The sequence below is a fragment of the Siphateles boraxobius genome, unplaced genomic scaffold (assembly GCF_051911475.1).
Source record: "Siphateles boraxobius isolate OS27281-9 unplaced genomic scaffold, OSU_SipBor_1 22, whole genome shotgun sequence".
NCBI lineage: Eukaryota > Metazoa > Chordata > Actinopteri > Cypriniformes > Leuciscidae > Siphateles > Siphateles boraxobius.
Window position 1 is genome coordinate 41188632 of NW_027508833.1, and position 12677 is coordinate 41201308.

The 12677-nt window shown below is 48.7% G+C and overlaps 1 protein-coding gene across 3 annotated transcripts in view; it reads left to right on the forward strand.

Moving 5' to 3' along the window:
* dph6 (diphthamine biosynthesis 6) overlaps positions 1-12677 on the forward strand; it is a 127388-nt gene that overhangs the window by 85866 nt on the left and 28845 nt on the right. The window contains exons 13-15 of one of the 3 annotated variants that reach the window (XR_013206728.1): positions 497-1242; positions 1334-1444; positions 5427-5666. Coding sequence is in view for 1 of the 3 variants with exons in the window: in XM_077240174.1 (XP_077096289.1) it covers positions 5427-5666 (240 nt within the window). In the remaining 2 variants the exon portion in view is untranslated. The remainder of the gene's footprint in view (positions 1-496; positions 1243-1333; positions 1445-5426; positions 5667-12677) is intronic. The other 2 variants (XR_013206729.1, XM_077240174.1) reach the window with 2 other exon arrangements.

Sequence of the window (12677 nt, forward strand, 5' to 3'; positions counted from 1 at the left end):
TTCTGTGATAACACACATGCGCGCACACACACACACGGAGAGAGCCGTTTCAGTGGCGAGGTCACACTAGACGATTTAAGAGATACGGTTTACAGTCGTAACACTTATTACAGCATTTCAACACATAAATAATTATGGAGATAATAGATATTGATTTCAGATTAAACGGTTAAAACTGTTCCTGTTTGTATCTTATAATCTGCGTTTGTATGAAACAAGAGAGCGAGTCCACGATACTGTCAGAAACCAATCAGAGTCCACATCTCACACCACACAACGATCACTCTCTCCTGAGTTCTAATCACCTTCACCTGTTCCCAATCAGCAACCAGCTCCATAAAAACACCCAGTTCACATTCAATCTTTGTCAAGTATCCAACAGGAACAGACGCTTTACCACTGTTTCACGAAGTCTCTGATACAACCTGTCCTCTTCACGTAACGTATACTCACCTGAATTATACTAACCTCTGTGTCCTTGTTCTGATGTTCCTAGAAGCTTCAACTGTATCCGGGTCTCCTGAGTCCTTATATTCCTCCTGAGTTCCACTCGCTCACGGCTGTATCTGAAAGAGAAAAGACAAATCATCACCGAACTGTGTTAGTTTATCATTAGATAGACTGAAGAGGATCTGCTCACCTGGAATCCTTCTCGCGCAGTAATCTTCACCGAATTCAAGTTCAAGTTCAAGTTGAGTTTTGTAAAGTGTCTTAGTATGTTTCAGGAGGTAGGGGTTTGCATAGGGTTTCAGAGGGTGTAGTTTGAGTTCAGGGCCCTCACGGCCTGGGGGAAAAAGCTGTTGAGCAATCTGGCGGAGCGGGCTCTGATGCTCCGAAACCGTCTCACCTCTGAACTTTGAATATTCTCACCTTTTGAACTTGATGCACTGAAATAAAGCTTTATGTTGACTCACTTACCTCAGTCTCCGAGCCTGTATCCTGACAGAAGACTTGACCAAAACCTAAAGAGGTGAAGAAAATGGATTCCATGCGAACCTCAGGCACGGATACAAACTCTATTCAACCTACCACCGCTGCAACAAATTCCATACAAGTCCCCGCTGCCTCGGCGAACCCAGTGCTACCCCCAGCCAGCGCTTCCGTAAACGCAGCTCCCTCTATTGCTTGCTTCACTAGTCCACAGTCGCGCCCAGCGCCATTCTCCGGTCAGGCGGAAGATTGCAACGGATTCTTATTGCAATATTCACTTGCGTTGGAACTGCGTTGGAACTGCGTTGGACGGTAAGCTCCGTTCAAGACAACTCCATTATATCAACACCCCTTACGATTCCTGTAATCCTGAAATCTCTAAATATCTATGTATCTGTAACAGCTATCATCGACTCTGGGTCAGCAGGGAACTTCATTTCAGGACAGCTCTGTAAAGAACTCAACCTCCGGAAGATTGACACTCCCAAGCCCTACTCCATTTACGCCGTAACAGGTGAGCTGATTAACAAAGGACATGTCACATCCCAGATTACACCCATCCAGTCATGGATTGAAAACGTACACCATGAAATGTTCGAACCTTTTGTTCTACAGAATAGTCAAACAGACATAATCCTAGGTCACGCATGGTTAATTCGTCATCAACCCACCATAAATTGGCAGTCTGGTGAGATCACTAGATGGGGTTGTCAGTGCCCACTTAATGAAATTCCACATCCTAGCTCTCCCTGTGCTCAACCCCCCGAAGTTCTAAAAGTGAATTCCACATCCATCGAAAGTCCCACGGAAAACCTATCCACGAGTATTCCCTCCTGTTACTCCTCATTCTCTGACATTTTCAATCCAGTTACTGCCTCCAACTTACCTCCCCATCGGCCTTGGGACTGTGCCATTGTCCTGAAACCCGGAGCATCCATTCCCAAGGGTCGAATTTATTCCCTGTCAATTCCCAAACAAGATTCCATGCAAAAGTACATCCAGGAAGCCTTGGAACAAGGTTATATCCGTCCTTCCACATCACCTGCTGCGGCTAGTTTCTTTTTCTTCCCAAGAGAGACGGGGGTTTAAGACCATGCATTGACTACAGAGCCCTAAACCAAATCACGGTGAAATTCAGTTATCCACTGCCCCTCATCCCATCAGCTCTGGAACAGCTCAGGGAAGCTAAAATTTTCACCAAGTTGGATATAAGGAGTGCATACAATCTGGTCCGAGTGGAAGACGGCTTTCATAATTCCTGCAGGGCATTATGAATATCTGGTGATGCCGTATGGATTGGTAAACGCCCCTTCCGTCTTCCAGAGCTTCATGGATGAGGTACTCCGGGATTTCTTGGGAAGGTTCGTGTTGGTATATATCGACGATATTCTTATTTTTTCCAAAGACCTTGTTGAACATCGACATCATGTATCTCATGTACTTCAAAGACTCCGAGATTTCACTCTGTTCCTAATAGCTGACAAGTGCTCTTTCCATCAAACCAGTGTCGAGTTCCTGGGATATCACCTCAGTGAGAACGGAGTGGAAATGAATAATCGGAAGACGGAGACCATCCTGTCCTGCCCTACTCCTCAGTCAGTTAAGGAACTTCAGAGATTCCTCGGTTTTGCAAATTTCTACCGACGATTTATACATCAATACAGCCTTTTGACAGCTCCCCTGACCTCCCTGCTAAAAGGAAAACCCAAGACACTTCTTTGGACCCCAGAAGCAGACAGAGCTTTTGAATCACTCAAGGCCGCATTCACCATTGCACCATTACTCCATCACCCAGATCCAGAAAAGGTATTTGTGGTAGAAGTGGACGCCTCCACTACAGGAGTAGGAGCGATTCTATCCCAGTACTCTGATGATTCCTCCAAAACCATACCCTGTGCGTTCTTTTCTAGAAAGCTATCAACTGCAGAAAGCAATTACGACATTGGAAACAGGGAACTCTTGGCTGTGAAACTTGCCTTGGAGGAATGGAGACATTGGCTAGAGGGGGCCAAACATCCATTTCTATTACTCACGATCACAAGAACCTTCAGTATTTAAGAGATGCTAAGAGACTAAATCCACGTCAGGCTAGTTGGGCACTGTTCTTCACTCGTTTTCATTTCACAATCTCATATCGACCAGGATCAAAAAAACTAGAGCAGATGCTCTTTCCCGTATCCATGCCCCAGAAAGTCCAGTTGAAGAACCCGAAACCATCTTACCTGAAAGGTCATTTGTCAATCCAATCCATTGGGAAATCAATGAACAACTGCTAGAAAGGTCACGACAACAACCCAGAGTCCCAGGATGTCCCCCCGGCAAAATTTATGTAGATGAAGATTTTCGTTACTTCTTGATTTCATCGGCTCATTCCTCGGTGGGCACAGGTCATCCCGGAATAAACAAAACTACGTCTACTCTCCAACGCACGTATTGGTGGCCCAACATGCAGCAAGACATAACCACGTTTATCCAAGGATTTATTCCCTGTGCCATGTCCAAAGTTCCACGACAGCTGCCAGTGGGTAAACTGGTGGCCCTTCCTGTCCCACATAGACCTTGGTCACACATTGGGGTAGATTTCGTTACAGATCTTCCTGTCTCAGAGGGTAACACTCGTATCCTCGTAGCCATTGATCGGTTCTCCAAGGCGTGTAAGCTGATCCCCCTGAAGAGTCTTCCCACAGCCTTCGTCACGGCAGAATTATTAATGGAACATGTTTTTCGAAATTTCGGTATCCCAGAAGACATTATGTTCGACAGAGGGCCTCAATTCATCTCCCGGTTTTGGCGAGCATTCTTCTCTATTATGAATGTGACTGTAAGTCTCTCATCAGGGTACCATTCGAAAACCAACGGCCAAACCAATGTTGGAGGGTTCCTGCGTACATTCTGCCACCCCAACCAGAACATCTGGAGGGGGTATTTGATTTGGACAGAATACGCACAAAATTCCCTCAGTCGGTCATCTAAAAGTTAACTCCGTTCCAATGTGTGTTGGGTTACCAACCTCCTTTGTTTCCTTGGTCCGGTGAGCCCTCCGAGGTACCAGCGGTAGATAAATGGTTTAGAGAGAGTGAAAGGGTCTGGAATCAAACTCATCATCACCTTCGATAAGCAATAAATCGCCAACGAAACTTCGCAGATGCCCGTCGCCGTCAGATACCTGAATACCAACCTGGACAACTGGTCTGGCTTTCTACGAGAGACATCCGTCTACGTCAACCTAGTCGTAAACTTAGTCCCAAGTACATCGGACCATTCCCCATAGAAAGACAGATCAATCCAGTGACCTATAAGCTTCGTCTCCTGGCTCAGCAACAAATCCATTCCACGTTCCATGTCTCTCTCCTGAAACCGCATCATCCAGCGGTGTCTAGCGCAGCCACAGAACCAGCTCCGGAGGATACTCCCACGATACCTCCTATTGAACCAGAGCCCATCTATTCAATAAGAGAAATATTGGACTCCCGACGTCGAGGTGGTCAGCTCGAGTATTTGATAGATTGGGAAGGATATGGACCAGAGGAGAGATGTTGGATACCCCGGAAGGACATCCTTGATCCGGATATGCTCCTTGATTTCCACACTCAACATCCAAGCAAACCTGCACCACGACCCAGAGGTAGACCCCCGCGACATCGGGGTCCAAGGTCCACCAACTCTGGAGTCCACCAATCAGAGTCCACATCTCACACCACACAACGATCACTCTCTCCTGAGTTCTAATCACCTTCACCTGTTCCCAATCAGCAACCAGCTCCATAAAAACACCCAGTTCACATTCAATCTTTGTCAAGTATCCAACAGGAACAGACGCTTTACCACTGTTTCACGAAGTCTCTGATACAACCTGTCCTCATCACGTAACGTATACTCACCTGAATTATACTAACCTCTGTGTCCTTGTTCTGATGTTCCTAGAAGCTTCAACTGTATCCGGGTCTCCTGAGTCCTTATATTCCTCCTGAGTTCCACTCGCTCATGGCTGTATCTGAAAGAGAAAAGAAAAATCATCCCCGAACTGTGTTAGTTTATCATTAATAAACTGAAGAGGATCTGCTCACCTGGAAACCTTCTCGCGCAGTTATCTTCACCGAATTCACCTCTGAACTTTGAATATTCTCACCTTTTGAACTTGATGCACTGAAATAAAGCTTTATGTTGATTCACTTACCTCAGTCTCCAAGCCTGTATCCTGACAGATACTGGATGGCATAATTAAATTACTGTACACAAAATATTGATTTGACTGAGTTTGAATATTTTATTTGGTCACCAAATGCAAAACTTCCACGAAGAGAAAACTTTCCTAAGTAAGCCTGTGTTTCTATTCTCAGCGGTTGTTATCTGGGAATAACATACCGTTGGATGGCACGATTGACCTATCAGAATCAAGTATTCCACAGAGCCATGTAATAATAATTTATATAGTATGTATTTATTAATTAATGAATTTATGTGTAAATATATGTGTATTTACTACTGTGTGTCAGGTGCGGGAGGCTGTGTTCTGCGCGGGACAGGTTGCTCTGACCCCCTGCTCTATGCAGATGCTGGACGGGCCACCAGCGCTCCAGGCCCGGCTCTGCTTCAGTCACGCGGAGAAAGTTCTGTGTGCCGTCAGCGCCGGACTCACGCTAGCTCACACTCTGCAGGCGCACATCTACCTCACTCACCCCGAACACACAGCGCCCGTCACCGCGGCCTGGAACACACACCTGCAGGACCTCGAGGTGAGCTTCATCTGTATATATATAACTTGTGTGAGCTTCATCTGTGCCTCAACAGCCCGGAAACTCACTGTGAGAATAGACAACTCACTGTGTTATGCGTGTGTCGTCATCATCAGCCGGTTACCCTCACTGAGAGGCAGAAACACTGAGAGGCAGAAACACTGAAAGACAGAAACACTGAGAGGCAGAAACACTGAGAGGCAGAAACACTGAGCGGCAGAAACACTGAGCGGCAGAAACACTGAGAGGCAGAAACACTGAGAGGCAGAAACACTGAGAGGCAGAAACACTGAGAGGCAGAAACACTGAGAGGCAGAAACACTGAGAGGCAGAAACACTGAGAGGCAGAAACACTGAGAGGCAGAAACACCAGAAACACTGAGAGGCAGAAACACAGAGAGAAAGAAACACCAGAAACACTGAGTGGCAGAAACACTGAGAGGCAGAAACACTGAGAGGCAGAAACACTGAGTGGCAGAAAAACTGAGAGGCAGAAACTCTGAGCGGCAGAAACACTGAGAGGCAGAAACTCTGAGCGGCAGAAACACTGAGAGGCAGAAACACTGAGGGGCACAAAAACTGAGAAGCAGAAACACTGAGAGGCAGAAACACTGAGAGGCAGAAACAACAGAAGCACTGAGAGGCAGAAACACTGAGAGGCAGAAACACTGAGGGGCAGAAACACTGAGCGGCAGAAACACTGAGAGCCAGAAACACTGAGAGCCAGAAACACCAGAAACACTGAGGGGCAGAAACACTGAGAGGCAGAAACACTGAGAGGCAGAAACACTGAGCGGCAGAAACACTGAGAGGCAGAAACACTGAGAGGCAGAAACACTGAGAGACAGAAACACTGAGAGACAGAAACACTGAGAGGCAGAAACACTGAGAGGCAGAAACACTGAGAGACAGAAACACTGAGAGGCAGAAACACTGAGAGACAGAAACACTGAGAGGCAGAACCACTGAGAGGCAGAAACACTGAGAGGCAGAAACACTGAGAGGCAGAAACCCTGAGAGGCAGAAGCACTGAGAGGCAGAAACACTGAGAGGCAGAAACACTGAGGGGCAGAACACTGAGAGGCAGAAACACTGAGAGGCAGAAAAACTGAGCGGCAGAAACACTGAGGGGCAGAAACACTGAGGGGCAGAAACACTGAGAGGCAGAAACACTGAGGGGCAGAAACACTGAGCGGCAGAAACACTTAGAGGCAGAAACACTGAAAGGCAGAAACACTGAAAGGCAGAAACACTGAGGGGCAGAAACACTGAGCGGCAGAAACACTTAGAGGCAGAAACACTGAAAGGCAGAAACACTGAGAGGCAGAAACTCTGAGCGGCAGAAACACTGAGAGGCAGAAACACTGAGGGACAGAAACACTGAGGGGCAGAAACACTGAGGGGCAGAAACACTGAGGGACAGAAACACTGAGGGGCAGAAACACTGAGGGGCAGAAACACTGAGGGGCAGAAACACTGAGCGGCAGAAACACTTAGAGGCAGAAACACTGAAAGGCAGAAACACTGAGAGGCAGAAAAACTGAGCGGCAGAAACACTGAGAGACAGAAACACAGAGGGACAGAAACACTGAGGGGCAGAAACACTGAGGGGCAGAAACACTGAGGGGCAGAAACACTGAGAGGCAGAAACACTGAGAGGCAGAAAAACCGAGAGGCAGAAACACTGAGAGGCAGAAACACTGAGCAGCAGAAACACTGAGAGGCAGAAACACTGAGAGGCAGAAACACTGAGAGGCAGAAACACTGAGAGGCAGAAACACAAGAAACACTTTGAGGCAGAAACACCAGAAACACTGAGAGGCAGAAACTCTGAGGGGCAGAAACACTGAGCGGCAGAAACACTGAGAGGCAGAAACACCAGAAACTCTGAGGGGCAGAAACACTGAGCGGGAGAAACACTGAGAGGCAGAAACACCAGAAACACTGAGGGCCAGAAACACTGAGAGGCAGAAACACTGAGAGGCAGAAACACTGAGAGGCAGAAACACCAGAAACACTGAGAGGCAGAAACACCAGAAACACTGAGAGGCAGAAACACTGAGAGGCAGAAACACTGAGGGGCAGAACACTGAGAGGCAGAAACACTGAGGGGCAGAAACACTGAGAGGCAGAAACACTGAGAGGCAGAAACACTGAGGGCCAGAAACACTGAGAGGCAGAAACACTGAGAGGCAGAAACACTGAGAGGCAGAAACACTGAGAGGCAGAAACACTGAGCAGCAGAAACACTGAGAGGCAGAAACACTGAGAGGCAGAAACACTGAGAGGCAGAAACACTGAGAGGCAGAAACACTGAGAGGCAGAAACACAGAGAGGCAGAAACACTGAGAGGCAGAAACACAAGAAACACTTTGAGGCAGAAACACCAGAAACACTGAGAGGCAGAAACTCTGAGGGGCAGAAACACTGAGCGGCAGAAACACTGAGAGGCAGAAACACCAGAAACTCTGAGGGGCAGAAACACTGAGCGGGAGAAACACTGAGAGGCAGAAACACCAGAAACACTGAGGGCCAGAAACACTGAGAGGCAGAAACACTGAGAGGCAGAAACACTGAGGGCCAGAAACACTGAGAGGCAGAAACACTGAGGGCCAGAAACACTGAGAGGCAGAAACACTGAGAGGCAGAAACAGAGGCAGAAACACTGAGAGGCAGAAACACTCAGCGGCAGAAACACTGAAAGGCAGGAACACTGAGGGGCAGAAACACTGAGAGGCAGAAACACTGAGAGGCAGAAACACTGAGAGGCATAAACACTGAGAGGCAGAAACACTGAGAGACAGAAACACTGAGAGACAGAAACACTGAGAGGCAGAAACACTGAGAGGCAGAAACACTGAGCGGCAGAAACACTGAGAGGCAGAAACACTGAGAGGCAGAAACACTGAGAGGCAGAAACACTGAGAGGCAGAAACACTGAGAGACAGAAACACTGAGAGGCAGAAACACTGAGAGGCAGAAGCACTGAGAGGTAGAAACACCAGAAACACTGAGCGGCAGAAACATTGAGAGGCAGAAACACTGAGGGGCAGAAACACTGAGAGACAGAAACACTGAGAAGCAGAAACACTGAGGGGCAGAAACACTGAGAGGCAGAAACACTGAGAGGCAGAAACACTGAGGGGCAGAAACACTGAGGGGCAGAAACACTGAGAGGCAGAAACACTGAGCGGCAGAAACACTGAGCGGCAGAAACACTGAGGGGCAGAAACACTGAGAGGCAGAAACACTGAGAGGCAGAAACACTGAGAGGCAGAAACACTGAGAGGCAGAAACACTGAGGGCCAGAAACACTGAGGGCCAGAAACACTGAGGGCTAGAAACACTGAGTGGCAGAAACACTGAGTGGCAGAAACACTGAGATGCAGAAACACTGAGAAGCAGAAACACTGAGAGGCAGAAACACTGAGGGCCAGAAACACTGAGGGCCAGAAACACTGAGGGCTAGAAACACTGAGAGGCAGAAACACTGAGGGGCACAAAAACTGAGAAGCAGAAACACTGAGAGGCAGAAACACTGAGAGGCAGAAACAACAGAGGCACTGAGAGCCAGAAACACTGAGAGGCAGAAACACCAGAAACACTGAGAGACAGAAACACTGAGGGGCAGAAACACTGAGCGGCAGAAAAACTGAGAGGCAGAAACACTGAGAGCCAGAAACACCAGAAACACTGAGGGGCAGAAAAACTGAGAGGCAGAAACACTGAGAGGCAGAAACACCAGAAACACTGAGGGCCAGAAACACTGAGAGGCAGAAACACTGAGAGGCAGAAACACTGAGAGGCAGAAACACTTAGAGGCAGAAACACTGAGAGGCAGAAACACTCAGCGGCAGAAACACTGAGAGGCAGGAACACTGAGGGGCAGAAACACTGAGGGGCAGAAACACTGAGAGGCAGAAACACTGAGCGGCAGAAACACTGAGCGGCAGAAACACTGAGGGGCAGAAACACTGAGAGGCAGAAACACTGAGAGGCAGAAACACTGAGAGGCAGGAACACTGAGCGGCAGAAACACTGAGGGGCAGAAACACTGAGGGCCAGAAACACTGAGGGCTAGAAACACTGAGTGGCAGAAACACTGAGTGGCAGAAATACTGAGATGCAGAAACACTGAGAAGCAGAAACACCAGAAACACTGAGGGGCAGAAACACTGAGAGGCAGAAACACTGAGAGGCAGAAACACTGAGGGCCAGAAACACTGAGAGGCAGAAACACTGAGCGGCAGAAACACTGAGGGGCAGAAACACTGAGAGACAGAAACACTGAGAAGCAGAAACACTGAGGGGCAGCAACACTGAGAGGCAGAAACACTGAGAGGCAGAAACACTGAGAGGCAGAAACACTGAGGGGCAGAAACACTGAGGGGCAGAAACACTGAGAGGCAGAAACACTGAGCGGCAGAAACACTGAGCGGCAGAAACACTGAGGGGCAGAAACACTGAGAGGCAGAAACACTGAGAGGCAGAAACACTGAGCGGCAGAAACACTGTGGGGCAGAAACACTGAGGGCCAGAAACACTGAGGGCTAGAAACACTGAGTGGCAGAAACACTGAGTGGCAGAAACACTGAGATGCAGAAACACGGAGAAGCGGAAACACCAGAAACACTGAGGGGCAGAAACACTGAGGGGCAGAAACACTGAGAGGCAGAAACACTGAGTGGCAGAAACACTGAGAGGCAGAAACTCTGAGCGGCAGAAACACTGAGAGGCAGAAACTCTGAGCGGCAGAAACACTGAGAGGCAGAAACACTGAGGGGCACAAAAACTGAGAAGCAGAAACACTGAGAGGCAGAAACACTGAGAGGCAGAAACAACAGAGGCACTGAGAGCCAGAAACACTGAGAGGCAGAAACACCAGAAACACTGAGAGGCAGAAACACTGAGGGGCAGAAACACTGAGCGGCAGAAAAACTGAGAGGCAGAAACACTGAGCGGCACAAACACTGAGCGGCAGAAACACTGAGAGGCAGAAACACTGAGAGGCAGAAACCCTGAGAGGCAGAAGCACTGAGAGGTAGAAACACCAGAAACACTGAGGGGCAGAAACACTGAGAGGCAGAAACACTCAGAGGCAGAAACACTGAGCGGCACAAACACTGAGCGGCAGAAACACTGAGAGGCAGAAACACTGAGAGGCAGAAACCCTGAGAGGCAGAAGCACTGAGAGGTAGAAACACCAGAAACACTGAGCGGCAGAAACACTGAGAGGCAGAAACACTGAGAGGCAGAAACACTGAGAGGCAGAAACCCTGAGAGGCAGAAGCACTGAGAGGTAGAAACACCAGAAACACTGAGCGGCAGAAACACTGAGAGGCAGAAACACTGAGAGCCATAAACACTGAGAGGCAGAAACACTGAGCGGCAGAAACACTGAGAGACAGAAACACTGAGAGGCAGAAACCCTGAGAGGCAAAAGCACTGAGAGGTAGAAACACCAGAAACACTGAGCGGCAGAAACATTGAGAGGCAGAAACACTGAGAGACAGAAACACTGAGAGGCAGAAACACCGGAAACACTGAGAGCCAGAAACACCAGAAACACTGAGGGGCAGAAACACTGAGAGGCAGAAACACTCAGAGGCAGAAACACTGAGCGGCACAAACACTGAGCGGCAGAAACACTGAGCGGCAGAAACACTGAGCGGCAGAAACACTGAGAGGCAGAAACACTGAGAGGCAGAAACCCTGAGAGGCAGAAGCACTGAGAGGTAGAAACACCAGAAACACTGAGCGGCAGAAACACTGAGAGGCAGAAACACTGAGAGCCATAAACACTGAGAGGCAGAAACACTGAGCGGCAGAAACACTGAGCGGCAGAAACACTGAGAGGCAGAAACCCTGAGAGGCAAAAGCACTGAGAGGTAGAAACACCAGAAACACTGAGCGGCAGAAACATTGAGAGGCAGAAACACTGAGAGACAGAAACACTGAGAGGCAGAAACACCGGAAACACTGGGAGGCAGAAACACTGAGAGGCAGAAACACTGAGCGGCAGAAACACTGAGCGGCAGAAACACTGAGCGGCAGAAACACTGAGAGGCAGAAACACTGAGAGGCAGAAACACTGAGCGGCAGAAACACTGAGCGGCAGAAACATTGAGAGGCAGAAACACTGAGCGGCAGAAACACTGAGCGGCAGAAACACTGAGCGGCAGAAACACTGAGAAGCAGAAACACTGAGAGGCAGAAACCCTGAGAAGCAGAAGCACTGAGAGGTAGAAACACCAGAAACACTGAGCGGCAGAAACACTGAGAGACAGAAACACTGAGAGGCAGAAACACTGAGCGGCAGAAACACTGAGAGACAGAAACACTGAGAGGCAGAAAAACTGAGAGGCAGAAACACTGAGAGGCAGAAACACTGAGCGGCAGAAACACTGAGCGGCAGAAACACTGAGAGGCAGAAACACTGAGAGGCAGAAACACTGAGAGGCAGAAACACTGAGAGGCAGAAACCCTGAGAGGCAGAAGTACTGAGAGGTAGAAACACCAGAAACACTGAGGGGCAGAAACACTGAGAGACAGAAACACTGAGATGCAGAAACACCGGAAACACTGAGAGGCAGAAACACTGAGGGGCAGAAACACTGAGATACAGAAACACTGAGGGGCAGAACACTGAGAGGCAGAAACACTGAGAGGCAGAAACACTGAGGGGCAGAAACACTGAGAGACAGAAACACTGAGAGGCAGAAACACTGAGGGGCAGAAACACTGAGGGGCAGAAACACTGAGAGGCAGAAACACTGAGAGGCAGAAACACTGAGAGGCAGAAACACTGAGGGGCAGAAACACTGAGGGGCAGAAACACTGAGAGGCAGAAACACTGAGGGGCAGAACACTGAGAGGCAGAAACACTGAGGGGCAGAAACACTGAGAGGCAGAAACACCGAGAGGCAGAAACACTGAGCAGCAGAAACACTGAGAGGCAGAAACACTGAGAGACAGAAACACTGAGCGGCAGAAACACTGAGAGGCAGAAAC